The sequence below is a fragment of the Bradysia coprophila genome, unplaced genomic scaffold (assembly GCF_014529535.1).
Source record: "Bradysia coprophila strain Holo2 unplaced genomic scaffold, BU_Bcop_v1 contig_373, whole genome shotgun sequence".
NCBI classification, from domain to species: domain Eukaryota; kingdom Metazoa; phylum Arthropoda; class Insecta; order Diptera; family Sciaridae; genus Bradysia; species Bradysia coprophila.
In genome coordinates, this window is record NW_023503632.1 from 1,972,139 (window position 1) to 1,986,534 (window position 14,396).

At 36.5% G+C, this 14,396-nt stretch overlaps 1 protein-coding gene across 1 annotated transcript; it reads left to right on the forward strand.

Moving 5' to 3' along the window:
- The first annotated feature begins 11,035 nt into the window (after window positions 1-11,035).
- On the forward strand, window positions 11,036-13,225 carry LOC119081972 (O-antigen biosynthesis glycosyltransferase WbnK-like). Its single transcript, XM_037191284.1, has 3 exons — window positions 11,036-11,278; window positions 11,391-11,678; window positions 11,948-13,225. The coding sequence occupies exons 2-3, from the start codon at window positions 11,525-11,527 to the stop codon at window positions 12,904-12,906; spliced, it is 1,113 nt and encodes a 370-aa protein (XP_037047179.1). The 5' UTR covers window positions 11,036-11,278; window positions 11,391-11,524; the 3' UTR covers window positions 12,907-13,225.
- The last annotated feature ends 1,171 nt before the right edge of the window (window positions 13,226-14,396 follow it).

Consider the following 14,396-nt stretch of genomic DNA (forward strand, 5'->3'; position numbering starts at 1 on the left):
CGCATGGTTTAATTTCAGCGCGATATTTAAATTGTTCTAGGGGCTTAAAAGAGTCCCACATTCAGGAACTTAAGAAAGAGAGCGAACAACTCATTGCAAACATTAAAACATCCGTCTCTCCTTCATACATTTGTGTCATTTGTTGCCGATAGCGGCGACCAACATTAGCGATTATCTCTTATATAATAATAGCTGAGTGCATGCTGAAACTAATGAAGTACCAGAGTTTCCATCAATCTTTTGAAAAAACTTCGATCGAATGACGTACAGATTCGATAAATCTATCAGTAATTTGCATGTCTAGCGACTGTAATAGTTATTTACGTCACAAGGACATTTCATTTTCTCGTGACGTATTAAGTTTTTCATGCTTCATACGAGAGCCGAAAGTAAAGAAATGTCAAAATTAATATTTCTACTCTCGGCTCTCGTATGAAGCATGAAAATTCTTTTATATAAACAGCTTCATCGAGGCTGTTTACTTTTATATGTCTCTGTGTGTTAGGACTTACATTATGCATCAGCTCGGTGAGGGAGTTTGGGTTTATAGTCTGGGTTCTTATGTCGAAAAAAACCGTTGCGCGCTGGGGAACTTATCGAAAATTTGACAATGGAATATAGAGAATATAGAGATAGAGGGGTCAAAGTTGTGGAACTAAATTTTTTTGCGTGTCGCGAACCGGTAATACCGGTTAAATAACCGGTTTAGTGTGAAACTAAAAACTTGAATATCTCCGTTAAAAAACAACATTTTTCTGGGAATGAACTTGATGGAAGTAAACATAATCCGTGATTTCTAGGATCGGGAACGAGGTGGAGCATTCATAAATAATGGAATCATAGGAACTTACCTATATTTACCTCAAAAATGCCAGAAATCCAGCAGAAAACCAAAAAAACTTGACGGAAGTAAACATAATCCGTGATTTCTAGGATTGGGAACGGGTGGAACAAGTATTGAAAGTAATTGTAGGTTCTACTTACTAGTGGGTATTGTAACACTCTGTCCACATTTTGGGCACAAAAAAATCAAAAAGCACCACTTTATAGGTTAAAGAATATGCGAAACGTTACACAAAAAAAAAAATACTTTTGCTACTCTCAGTTTCCAGGCTCGTATCTATGGTCCCTCTAAAAAGCTCAAGCTCGGCCGGCTAGATGTGAAAGTGTTAGTTCTCAGCTTTCCAAAGAGCATATCAATTAAATATGTTTCGATTTGGCCAGGGAATTTGAGATCAAAGTTAGCGGTTTTTTGGGTCACTTTTTTGGGATCCCCAAATATCTAGGACACTTTTCCAGTCCCAGAAAAAAGTTCTTCCATAAAATTGTTCGGCGAATGAGAAATTCGTGGAATTCGTCACTCGTTTCTGTGCTGCTGTCATATTCTATTGTCAAATTTTCGATAAGTTCCCCAGCGCGCGGATGGACATAAGAACCCAGACTATTATCTTTGCATCGACACATAAAACGATATGCCTTCGGCTTAGGATCACAAACACCAACTCGTCAAAATAAAGATTTTGACACAGGTGCATAATATATTTATTGCTGTCTTGCGGCCAGATAATCCGTTATTGCTGTCTTGCTCAAAACCAGTTTTTCGCATTTTCAGGTCATAAGACAACAAAGTACCGTACTGTTTGCAGAGAAATTTTTTGTTGAGGCCTATGTGATGCATTCGGCTCGAAAAACAACCTTCCCACCCGTCTCAACAAAAAATGTCCCAGCAAGAGAGTAATATATTACGATATCACGTAAAGCAGCCCTAATCACTCGTCAAAATGCAAGTTTTGGAAGCTCGGACGTAATGTACTATCATTTAACCGTTAGATCAATTGAGTTTTCCCACCACATGACCCTTCTTCCTGATCAGATAGGAATTCTGATCACCAACCTTTGTTCCTATTCGAATATCTTTGATCTACGATGTTACACTCGACTTCTAATTGTTTTTCTTTACTCAGGCCTCCCGCTACTTTTTTAGGTGTCCTACGTAGGACATTCCGGACATTATTTTGAAAAAGTTAGGAAAAAGTTGGACAATTTTTTACCGTATAGTTAGGACAAAGTTGGACAATTATTCTTTTTAGTATAACGTATAACCAAAATTTTAGTAAATATACCTTACAACGTATAAAATAATTCTGCAAAAAACATACGTTAGGTAAAGTATCGCGGTTCGACATGTCGAAAACGGTTCGTTTTCCGACACTTCGCGTTGAGCATCTTTCTTCTTCTTTTTCAGCCTGTTTCTATCCACTGCTGGATGTAGGCCTCTCCAACTTCTTTCCATTTCGTACGATCCATTGCCATTTGCTGCCAGTTTGTACCTGCAATATTCTTAATTCCGTTTGTCCATCTCTCTGGTGGTCTACCTATAGCTCGTCTTTTATATGGTCGCCAGTTCATGATCTTTTGGGTCCAACGTTCGTCTGTCCTTCTTGCAATATGTCCCGCCCAGCTCCATTTCAGAGATGCTATTCTTTCCATGACATCAACGACCCTGGTTTGTTGTCGAATCCATTGATTCGTCATTCTGTCTCTGAGTGTTATTCCAAGCATACTCCGTTCCATGGCTCTTTGTGTCACTCTCAATTTATCTTCGGATGCTTTTGTTAAAGTTAACGTTTCCGCTCCATAAGTGAGCACTGGAAGGACACAAGTGTCGAAAACTTTGCGTTTCAGACTATTATTCATTTTGCTTTTGAAAATTAGTCTGAGTTTTCCGAACGCTGCCCATGCAAGACCAATCCTACGTCTTATTTCTGCAGTCTGGTTGTCGAGACCTAACTTCAGTTTATGTCCTAGATATACATAGCTGTCGACTCGTTCAATGACAGTGTCACCAATTTTGATTTCTCTATCGTCCCTGATGTTGGTCATCACTTTTGTTTTCGATAAGTTCATCTTGAGGCCAACTTTGCTCGCCTCTTCACTTAACTGTTGTAGCATAAGCTGAGCCTGACCTAGATTCGCTTTGAGCATCTTTAGTAGGTAAAAAGTGAATCAAAACCAAATAATTTAGTGGAAATGTCTTTCGAAGTGAATCAGTAAAATCTAATTAAAATTGAATGTGTTTTCATATTTTAAATAGCCCGAAATGTTGACACAAGAAACAGTGACTTTTCGCATGAATTTTTGTGATTTTTAGCTGAAGATTGCTCAACAACTAATTAACATAAGAACTTGGCAATCACATTACCAACATTATTAATGTTTACTTTTATGAATTCAATCTAAAACAAGTGTAGAAAGAGTTTATTTATGTGAAATTATGTTTAATAAATATGGTTCGCGGTTCGACACGGAAAAAATCGCGGTTCGACAGTGATTGTTGTGACTCAACTCTTACGATTTTACCTGAAAATTTTAGTTTCTTTGCAAGACTTGATATTAGTGAAATTATTGATACTGAACAGTTTAATCAACAAAAATTTAGTGTGTGCATACAAAATTCATCAAAAGTTGTTATTCTTTGAATATTGCGAGGAAAGCTGATTTTCGATTTTCATCCTATAAAACGCAATACTAAATGTTTTTGAGCCCAAACTAAGTGATATGGAAATATTCGCATACTTCGATTAAAGTACTATTTCATTTTTTTCTATTACCCTGCTAGGTGCTTTGGATTTTCATATTTTGTTTTGAAACCTCTAACAACTTGACGTGTCGAACCGCGATTTTTGCCATACTGTCGAACCGATTGAAACCTTAATAATTAACAGAAATTAACATTAAAATTAACATAATTAGACTTGGTTGGTAGAAAATTAATTGATACCATAGTCTAAAACAATTTCCGCAATACATATCTTCCAAGAAACGGAAATAACCGAGTTGAAACTCAGATTTTCAAAATTCTGTCGAACCGCGATACTTTACCTTATGAAGTAAAATAGGGTGTTTTTCTTTTGAACCATGTTAACTTCTGATGCAAAATCTTGAATAATCAGCAATTGGTGCACTGCAGTTTTTCGGCAGATTACAAAAAAGGTAAAAACACCAGAAGTTTCGTGAACTTCTTAGATCGTCACCCCTCACCCCAATCAATTTTTATTGGAGAAAAAACCTATTAGCTTCACTTTGAGTAATTGTCACCTTCTTCTGAACATTTGGGTTCATTTTCGTCAATTTTCATTGAATCTATTCATAGATCCACAAAGTTGTGAAGGTAATTTTTTGTGAGAGTTTTCGCGGCTCGACGCTCATATTTTTATAATATTTTGTTACCTTAAAGATCGGTGTAAAAAATAAAGCAAACATTGCGAATTTATTCCAGTCAGATTTAGCATTTCAGCATTTCCTATTTTTATAGTACATCCGAGGTTCCAAATTTTTATTTTGACGAATGGGGACTTTATAGCCCGACCCGAAGATAAAGGCGGTATTTTTACTCGTCAATTGGAACCTCGTACGTACTGTGCTTTACGTAATTAAGCATTTTTCATATGAGTGGTCATATTGCCGTAACACGTAAAGAATGTTTATTTTAATGTGAAAATGTCTCGGAAAATGTTTTCATTCTTAAGAAATCATGTAAATTCATTGTTCACTTAAAAAACATAGCTAACGCCGACCCGTACGAAACATCTATTCGTATCAAAAGCCTTTAATGTGAAACTCTTCATTTCTCTTACTTCATTTTCTTCTCTGCTGAAAAACTATTCTTCCTTTTAAATCACTTACATTATCCACTCTTTGCCTTGTTATCATATACAATTAAATTGCCGGAGGCAATATAGACAGCCCCGTACGAAGTCAAATTTCATAAATTCCTATTTAAACAGCTATATACCGCTATATTTACCTATATTTCATTGTAAATAAACATTTCACAGAGGAATATGCTATTATATAGCTCTATATGCCTGTATATAGCTCAATATAGCTGTATATAGGTATATATAGATGTCCATATATGGAATCCCTGAAACCCCTCACACTTAACACATTATTTCCATGTTAACAGAAACTCTCTAAGCATCATTTTTCTCACTTTATATCACTTTTAAGTTCAGTTCAGTTAGCCGAGTAATACAGTCGCATTTTTAATTAGCTCTTGAAATAAATTGTTAATTACAATAATCAAAATTGCTTAGCTAGCGAAAACAAAGTTATTATTTTAAGTGCATTCACATTCGCATATATACAGTGATTTACTAAAAAGTGAATGGTGATGTCAGCAAATGGAAAGAACGTTGACCCTCCGGATAAGACTGAAAATAAAAATGCAAGCAACACAGGAAACGAAAAAGAAAAAGAACCAAGTGCCACGGAAAAAACTGAAAAATCCTCAAGACCTCGAGATTCGGATGATGATGTAAGTGATTATGAAAACTCGGAAAAAAAGGCAAAAACCGTGATTGATGAGATTATAACAAAAGCCTCGCAAACTTTATTGAAGAAATCGCTACTCGATACCAACCCGTTTGCAATCTTGGATTCAAATGAAGACACCGACGATCTAGCCGGCAAGATAAGCAGAAATATAAATATCAAGCAATTTGGGGGAAATAACCAATCAGGAAAAACCGCTCAAAAACAACGCGTACCGCCAATCAACATAACAAAGCCATTTAAAAACCCTAAGGAAGCGATCACTAACATTGAACAAATGTTGAAAGGAAAAGTCACCTTTAAGATCTTAACGGAAGGTTACAGCGTCTTATTAGAGTCACTGGAAGCCCACAGTACACTGAAAAGGTTCCTGTCGCAGCAGAAAATCCCTTTTTATACGTACACAACGTCAGATAATAAACCGCTGAGATTAGTACTCAAGGGTGTACACCACTCGTACACACCTGAAGAAATAGTCGAAGATCTAACGGCAAAGAAAGTGAATGTTGTAAGCGTTCAGCAAATGTATGGAAAAGGCAAGATAAATTTAGACATGTTTATCGTAAACTTCGAGCAAGGTACAAAGTTAGCAGAACTTTCAAAGACAATTAAGTACGTCTGTCACCAGAGCATTTCGTGGCAAAATTTCGTTAAAAAACACACCGGAACCCAATGCAGAAAATGTCAGCGATTTGGACATGCCGCAACAAACTGTGGACTGGAATATCGCTGCGTGAAATGCACTGACAGCCATGCACCAGGAGATTGCCCTTTAGAAAATGACCAGCCAGCTACATGCGTAAACTGCAAAGAAAGCCACCCAGCAAGTTATAAGAAATGTCCAGCTTACACCAAATATGTTGAAAACATGAAAAAGCCGCAACGACAAAAAACAGGTAAAAATTTATCTACAGTGAACGACATCTCAAATGTCTCACTGTCATTTTTTTCAGAGAATGTCATTGTGAATTTGCAATGACACAATAAAATTCTCAGAAAAATTTGACAGTGAGACATTTGAGATGTCGTTCACTGTAACACGAATAACGTTAAGAGTTCGATTTTTTCCAGTAAAACTTCATTAGTAAACAACAGCGTATCGTATAGTCAAGCTTTAAAAATGAATAATGCAAACAAAGAGAATAACCTTAATTTTATGAGCAACGAAATCAATAATCTTTTTGACTGTACTTTGATCGATTTACTACAAAAAATGCAAACTTTTGTTCCTGAATACAAAAAGGTAAAAGATGTAATGTTAAAAAAAGTTATGATAATCGACTTCTTATCTCAGTTCACATAGCCATGCTGTCTGTCGACCTAAAGATAATAGCTTGGAATGTAAACTCTTTAAGGAGTAAATCAAAACAGGAGGAAGTTAAATATCTCTTGACTAAGCATAAACCTCACTTGTTACTATTGAGCGAAACAAAACTGCAGCATTGTAATTCTGTGCATATTCCTTGTTACAAAATGTATAGGAATGATCGTATGTCTGATGGTGGAGGGGGTACGGCGATTCTGATTAAGGAAAGTATCAAGCATGAAGTAATTAATACGCCATTGCTAAAACATTCTGAAGCGACATGCGTAAAGGTTTTCCTAAGCAATGCCAAATCAATAGTTATAAACTCGTTCTACTGCCCTAAAAAGATTATGAAACAGGACCTGTCGAATCTCATGAGTTTACACGCGTGTGTCTTTATGGGTGGGGACTTTAATGCAAAGCATTGTTATTGGCACAACTCAGAGAACAACAGCAATGGTAGTACCTTGTATAGATTTCTCGTTGATGATGACTCATCTGATCTGATTCACCCAAATGGCTATACGTGCTACAGAAGCAAAAGCAATCCTAGTACCATAGATTTAGCTCTCTCCAAGGGGGTTCAAGTTGATAGTAGTAGCATTATTGAATTCAATCCGGACCATTGTCCTGTCGAATACATCATAAAGACTGATGCTAACCTTTCGTATGATGCTCCAGTGCAACACTTCATGTATAAGAAAGCAAATTGGGTTAAATTCAAACGAATACTGGACGTTGAACTAGCTCTGATGACGCTATCTGAGGAACACGGAATAGACTCTTGTGTTGAAGGATTAACGAATAGCATTGGTCTCGCGATGAATGAGTCCATTCCCAAAAAGTGTTTCAGTGGGAAGTGCGACTTATCGCCCGAACTGAAGCATTTGATTGAAAAGAAGAAAAAACTAAGGAGAGCCTATTTTCGTGGCAAGAATAAAAACCCGCTGCTGAAAAGAGAAATAAATAACTTGGACAATGACATTAATCAAAGAATAAAAACGAGGGAATCCAGCGTTCTTATGGGAAAGCTAAAACAAATCAAACCGAACAACAAAATGTTTCGTAACATAAATAAACTGCTGAGTACTAGCGGCAAAGTGATCCATGAGTTAAAAGCTAGTGACGGGACTATTGTTAGTAATACGATTGACAAAGCGAATATAATCGCGAACGAGTACGACAAAATTCACAAGCAGAACAGGGACATGGGTGATGAAGAATTTGAAAAATTGGTGACATCTGAGATACACAAGTTTACAGCGTTATCCGAGTCTACCCCACCTAACCCATTTTTAACGGATTTTGATGAAATACGATACGTTCTCAAGAGTCTCAAGAATAAAAAATCCTGCGGACCAGATGCCATTCCGAACATTGTTCTGAAGAAGCTTCCCCCCTCAGCGATAGAATGTCTAACAAATCTGATAAACCGTATCTTACGCGCAGGGCATTCCCCTACGTCTTGGAAATCAGCTCATGTTATACCGATTCCAAAACCGGGTAATCCTGCAAATGAGGCAAAAAACTTGAGACCTATTAGTCTTTTGAATAGCTTGAGCAAAGTACTTGAAAAGGTTCTGCACAATCGTATGCTGAACTTCTGCGATGTTAACGACTTGTTGCCTAACAGCCAATTCGGTTTTAGGAACAAACATTCGACAATGCATGCGCTCTTGAGATTTTACGAAGACGCAATCATTGGCTTCAACGACAAAAAGATTACAATAGCTGCTTTCCTAGACATAGAAAAAGCCTTCGACACAATGTGGGTGGATGGACTCATTTACAAATTGATAAAGTTGAATTTCCCCACATATCTTATCAAAATTATATTATCGTACCTCAAGGATAGAAATTTCAGGGTTAAGTTGGGAGAGGCATTGTCGAACCCAGTAACTGTAAACGATGGGGTACCACAGGGTTCTATACTGGGGCCGCTACTGTTTATAATATTCATGTTTGATCTGCCAACACATATGAACACTACCTTGACAATATTTGCTGACGATACGAATACTTTTTCGAATAGAGTATCCCAAAACAAAGCGAGATCAAATGTTCAAGGCCATCTTAACAGGCTACAGAACTACTATGAAAAGTGGAAGATTAGAGTTAATGCCGGAAAGTCCGAAGCACTCCTTATTTGCAGGGCCAACTACCTGAAATTTTCAGAAGGCGTATCTGCTTTGAGAATCAATGACTCGGATATACCATTCAAGAAAAGTGTTCGTTACCTGGGTTATCACATACAACCCAACCTTAAGCATAACGAACATGTGAATAGAACGTTGCTGAAAGCATACTCAGGGTTGCACAAGCTTTATCCAATTATGAGGATAAATAATGGCATTTCACAAGCTGTGAAGATTAAAACTTATCTAACCATATTGCGACCGGTTCTCACGTATGCTATACCGATTTGGCATAATTTGCCTAAGTATCTTATAAAGAAATTGAAAGTCTTTGAGAATAAATGTCTACGCATGGCAATGGGTTTTCGAAGGTCGGCAACGAACTTCAAGTTTATATCTACTGAAGAATTGCACAGTATCACGAAAGTGCCAAGGCTCAATCTATACCTGTATGACTTGGCGAGGAATATGCTCAAGAAAACGTATTTACATGATAACATTGTCATAAGTAAATTTGGAAATTTTTCAAATGAACGATTTGCTAACAGCACTTACAAGCCTCCCCATGTAATACTGAGGAGTAATGAATCCAAACTATTATCTTTGTAGACGCTCATGATAGTGTATCGAGAATGACAGTACTTGATCATAAAAATAATAGCCACTGGCAGGGCATATTGATAAATCTTGATTTGATTTGGCTACTTTCAATATATATAAAAAACGAGAATATTGATTGTTTTTTCGAGTCTTTTTTCAATCCTCAGGTGGCAACATGCACCAAAGAAATTTCTAAGACAATAATAAATCTCACCATTTTTCTGAATTGTCAAGTTTTAATAACTAATTAATACAAAAGTGTAAAGAAATGTCGTAACATAAATTTGAAAAAGTATGGAAGGCTGTAAATTTATCTTTATCTAGAATATAATTTTGTGTATATTTTCTAATTTGATTGAATAAACGAATTATATAAAAAAAATATCACTTTTAATAAAATCCAATATGGCCGCCGGCAGCCATTTTGTTAGGAAACCGAAAATAGTACCGACGCTTTACATTTGTTAATACCTTTCAAACAAAAAAAAAATCATGAAATTCGGTCAAAATTTACTCGAGATATTGACAAAATACTCCACGTTCACTGTACGGCCGAGTAGCCAGATAAGAGCTCACTCCAAGAGACCTAGCTCACGCTATGGAGAACATAATTTCATTAACTTTTTTTCCCTGATTGGTACGGTCAATACCTATCTAATAAAGCTAAAACGAACGAAATATGTTCAAATTTGGCCGACCTACAAGCAAAAACTGCTTGCCGCCCTGTGCCTGTTCCACACCAAGGGGTCTAAGTCACGAGTCGGTCATCCGATTTCCATAAACTTTTTTTTTGTCGATCGGTATTGTAAATACCTTTTATTTGACGTATCACTTACAAGTTTAACGTTTAAATGTCCGGAGATATCTTCGAAAAACCGTAAAGCACTTATTGGGCCACAGCTCGGGAGGGGTCGATCCAAAATCACTCATCTTGGAACTTAGCCTGTCTTTTGACATTACCAAACCGGAAAAAAAATAATTTTCAAAATCGGATGCGTTTTACTCAAGTTATCGTGCAGACAGACAGACGGACAGACAGACGGACATTTTTTTTTCGCGGATTTGGCATCTCTAGACAACCACAATAGGTTTCCCCTTACTCAGGGAGTCCAATTCGACGTGTTACAAACGTATGCGTAAACCTATAAGACCCCAGTACTTCGTACGGGTCTAAATATGGTAGAAATCACTGATACTAAAATGTACTTTCTATCATATTTTGCTGAAAGACTGGACCTAATTTTTGATTTTCATACTTTTTCGAAATTTTTTCAATTTTGTGCTTAAAGTTAGGACAAGTTGGACAAATTAGGACAAATTTTCAAAAGTAAGGACAAGTTGGACATTTCGGACAAATGGGAGGCCTGTTTACTTTAGTTCATTGAATTGGCTGCACTTTGAGGTTCTTGTTCTTGAAATGTCTTTTCAGTGTTGTTGCCTAATACGATATTTAGTTGTCGAGCTCGAAAAACAGAGATCACGAAAGTTACCACGACAACCAATTTAATCACACGATTAGTGGCCAAATGTTTCGATAATAACCAATTTCATTCATACATTTTATAGTTAAAAATGACAACGCACTCTATGGCAGTGTGACATGAGTGAGTGTTTCTTATCTTATCTTCTATCTTTTACGTGGAAAAAACTCATAGTAAAGCAGGACACAGCGCTTAGTTCACATGGTTCATTAATCATTTACAGTTTGATTGTTATGAAATGTATACGGAAAAGGCAAGAGACCCGTAATTAAATAAAATTTGTGAACTGCAGATATTTTGCTGTATGTACATTGTACAGTCCGACTAATTAAATTCAAAAACGATCTGAATTATGTTAAGCCGGAAATGTCGTTAAAATGTGAAATGTTGATCAGATCATAAAAATGTTAGTGTTTTTAGTAATTTACTGCTAGCAGTGCGCTGACTACAAGCACCTAGCGTTTCTGTCAAAGTTATTGTACTCAGGCAGGCTTGTTCCTTCAGTTCATTTTTTTTAAAACTTACTTTTAGATGGAGGTAGTTTATTGGACAATCATTGTGATTATTAATTGATAAATTGGAATAATTGGCTAAACTAGCTTCAGTTCTTTGCAACAAAATATCGTTGTGATCTGCGTGAATATAAATTTTTCATTCAAAAAATTATGAAATTCAGAGTGAAAGTAATTCTGCTGTTGCTGCTCTCACTGCTAATTATTATTATTTACGGACTCCGGCCAAGAAAAACACACAAAATTGAGGAATACTCGCACACAACAATTGGAAAATCACCACCAATTGTCACCGAAATCTTAGGAGGTAAACTAGAAAAAGATTTTACTCGATAAGCACCCGGGAACATAGTTCATTGGCATGAGCGTGAAAACTTATTTCCCAGTGGCTTAGTGAGTAAAATAGCGAACGTTACTGTTTGGAACTTTTTATTTTGCCTTGTGTGGTTGCATCCGTAGCCTTCGGCTCGAGTGACAAACGCCACACTTGGCAAAATAAAATGTTTCAAACAAGGGCGTAATCTACTATTCCTCTCTGGTCATTGATTAAAATTTCCAATTTTATTTTCAATCAAGGATTAGGTAACCAGTTATTTCAATACGCCGCTGCATACTCCATAGCTAAAAAACGTAATTCCGACATCTACATTTGTGTGAACGGATTTGACGTCAACCTGAAAGCATTCATCTCATCCTACTATTCTTCCGAGCAACGCAAATATTTGTTAGATCACTTCAACGTCCCTCAAGATAAGTTACTGTTTTTGTATCCGTCCGCTAATTTTAAGTGGAATCGATTCGATGAAATCCAGTGTGGCATTGACTATTACTTGAACGGTAGAAAAGTGGAAAATTATATTGTGACCGAAGTGAATGTGTTAGCGGGTGATCTACCCGACGATAAAGTACTTCTGATCAAAGATGTATTCGAGTCGGATGTGTTTTTTGCACCGGACAAATTGGATATTTTGAATATATTTCAACCAACGTTCGATACGCATCCCATCGACGATTTGATAAAAATGGTCTCGTCAACGGAAAACAGTGTTTCGGTTCACATCCGTAGGGGTGATATGGCTCGAAAGGACGATTTTCGACTCATTTCCCTCAGCTATCAGAGAGAAGCCATGCAATTGGTTAAGCGATCATTACAGACTAGAAACGTGACGTTCTTTGTGTTTAGCGACGATTTAGATTATGTGAAAAATCATTTAGATGAGGGAAGTGATACGCCCAACCGCATCATTTATATGTCCGACTTCACCGAAAACAATACGCTGTACGATTTTCTGCTAATGTCACTTTGCCAGCACAACATCATACCGAACAGTAGTTTCAGTTGGTGGGCCGCCTATCTGAATAAAAATCCCGATAAAATTGTTGTCGCTCCACTTCCAAAGTATAGATCGGAGTGGATTAATGAATTCTACCCGAGTGACCACAGCAAATTGCTTCTTGGGGAATTAGCTTATCCCAAAGGATGGCTCACAATTAAGCCAATGTTTTTAAATTATTCGGAACAAAGGGGTCAGTGATAAGGTATGTTGCGCTAAGATCGACGTTGTTGAGACAAATACATTTTCGTGTCACGGGGAACTTGTTGCACAAAAATGTATGAAATCTGCGAAAAAAATGTTTATTTAATAAATAAAAAGTCCACTAAAATTTGACAATAATATTACGGCGACAGCTCTCGATGTCGTGAAAAAAGTGGTGCGTAATTAAGGGATTTTATTTTTCTATTAATTATAAGTAGAAGTAAGATGTAATTGTATAAAGTCAAAAAGATAATCTTTAAGACAATGATATGTATTATGGACGCGCTCAGACTTAACGGCAAATAAAGTTTAATGGAAGCGAATTTTATACTTTCGTTGAAGATACACAGAAGTAAGACGTTTGTTCTACAAACGGCGACTTTTAAATAAGTGACCCATTTTGTTCCATCTGTTTTTCATTATGAAAATTTCATAGAAACAGAAAGGCTTAAACCGTTTTAAAGACAAAAAAAAACACTTCAGTTTGTGACAGAGGATCAGCTGAAAAACGACAAACGTCACTTATTTCAAAGTAGCCGACTGTAATTAGTTTGTGTTATTCTACCACGGCAGAGTAGAGTAACCCAGGTTTATTATACTCTGCCGTGTATTCTATCAATCGTTCATTCCCTCTGTAACTTCTCGTTATTATGTCAAACACTTAAGTTCACATATTATTGTTTATGGTATGTACAAACTAAAGTTACAAGAAGGTGTCTTACGAGCAAAGTAAATTGAATCCAAGTTGAATCCAAGCTTTTTTACGTTACGGTTATTGTCTTATCAAATTTGTGTTTTTGTAGCCACTGAAGATGACGCTAAGTTTTATTTCATATGAGTTCAGATATAAAATTTACCTTACTAGGAAAGTAATAAGGCCATTACTGCCCTAGGGCAAAGTCTTTATCAACCTAATCAAACCATAAGTCCGCTGTAAATTCAAAATGAAACGCAAAGAATGCATTGGTTCATCCATCGATTCATCGAAAATTCACTTCTGAAGCGTAAATTATAACGGTTAACATCTATCTTGATTAGGTCGTCGATGAAAAATATGACTGTTAAGCCATTGACTTCATTTTGACATTTAATTGTTTATATAAATCAGACAAAAAACCCTTACTACAAGGAAACGCAATAGTTCACTAAAATTGGCACAAATTCTGAGTTTTCTCATAGAAGGCTGCATGACCAGAAACATTTATCATTTTTACTCAAAGCAATTCAATTCAATTCAATCTTTATTCGTCAAAAACTACATGATGCCTTACGACCAAATTAACACATTTTGAGAATCAGTTCTGTCCTTACCAAAACTTTACAACAAATGAAACAAGTGAGTTGATCAATCGCGGAGAACATTTGCTAAGGAAGCGTAATAAATCGAAGGGGAAACGACGAAAACCTTCATTCGAACGATTATATAAAAAACCTTAAAACTAGAAACTAAAAGCTAAACGTACCGTTGCGGCATGAACACATAAATT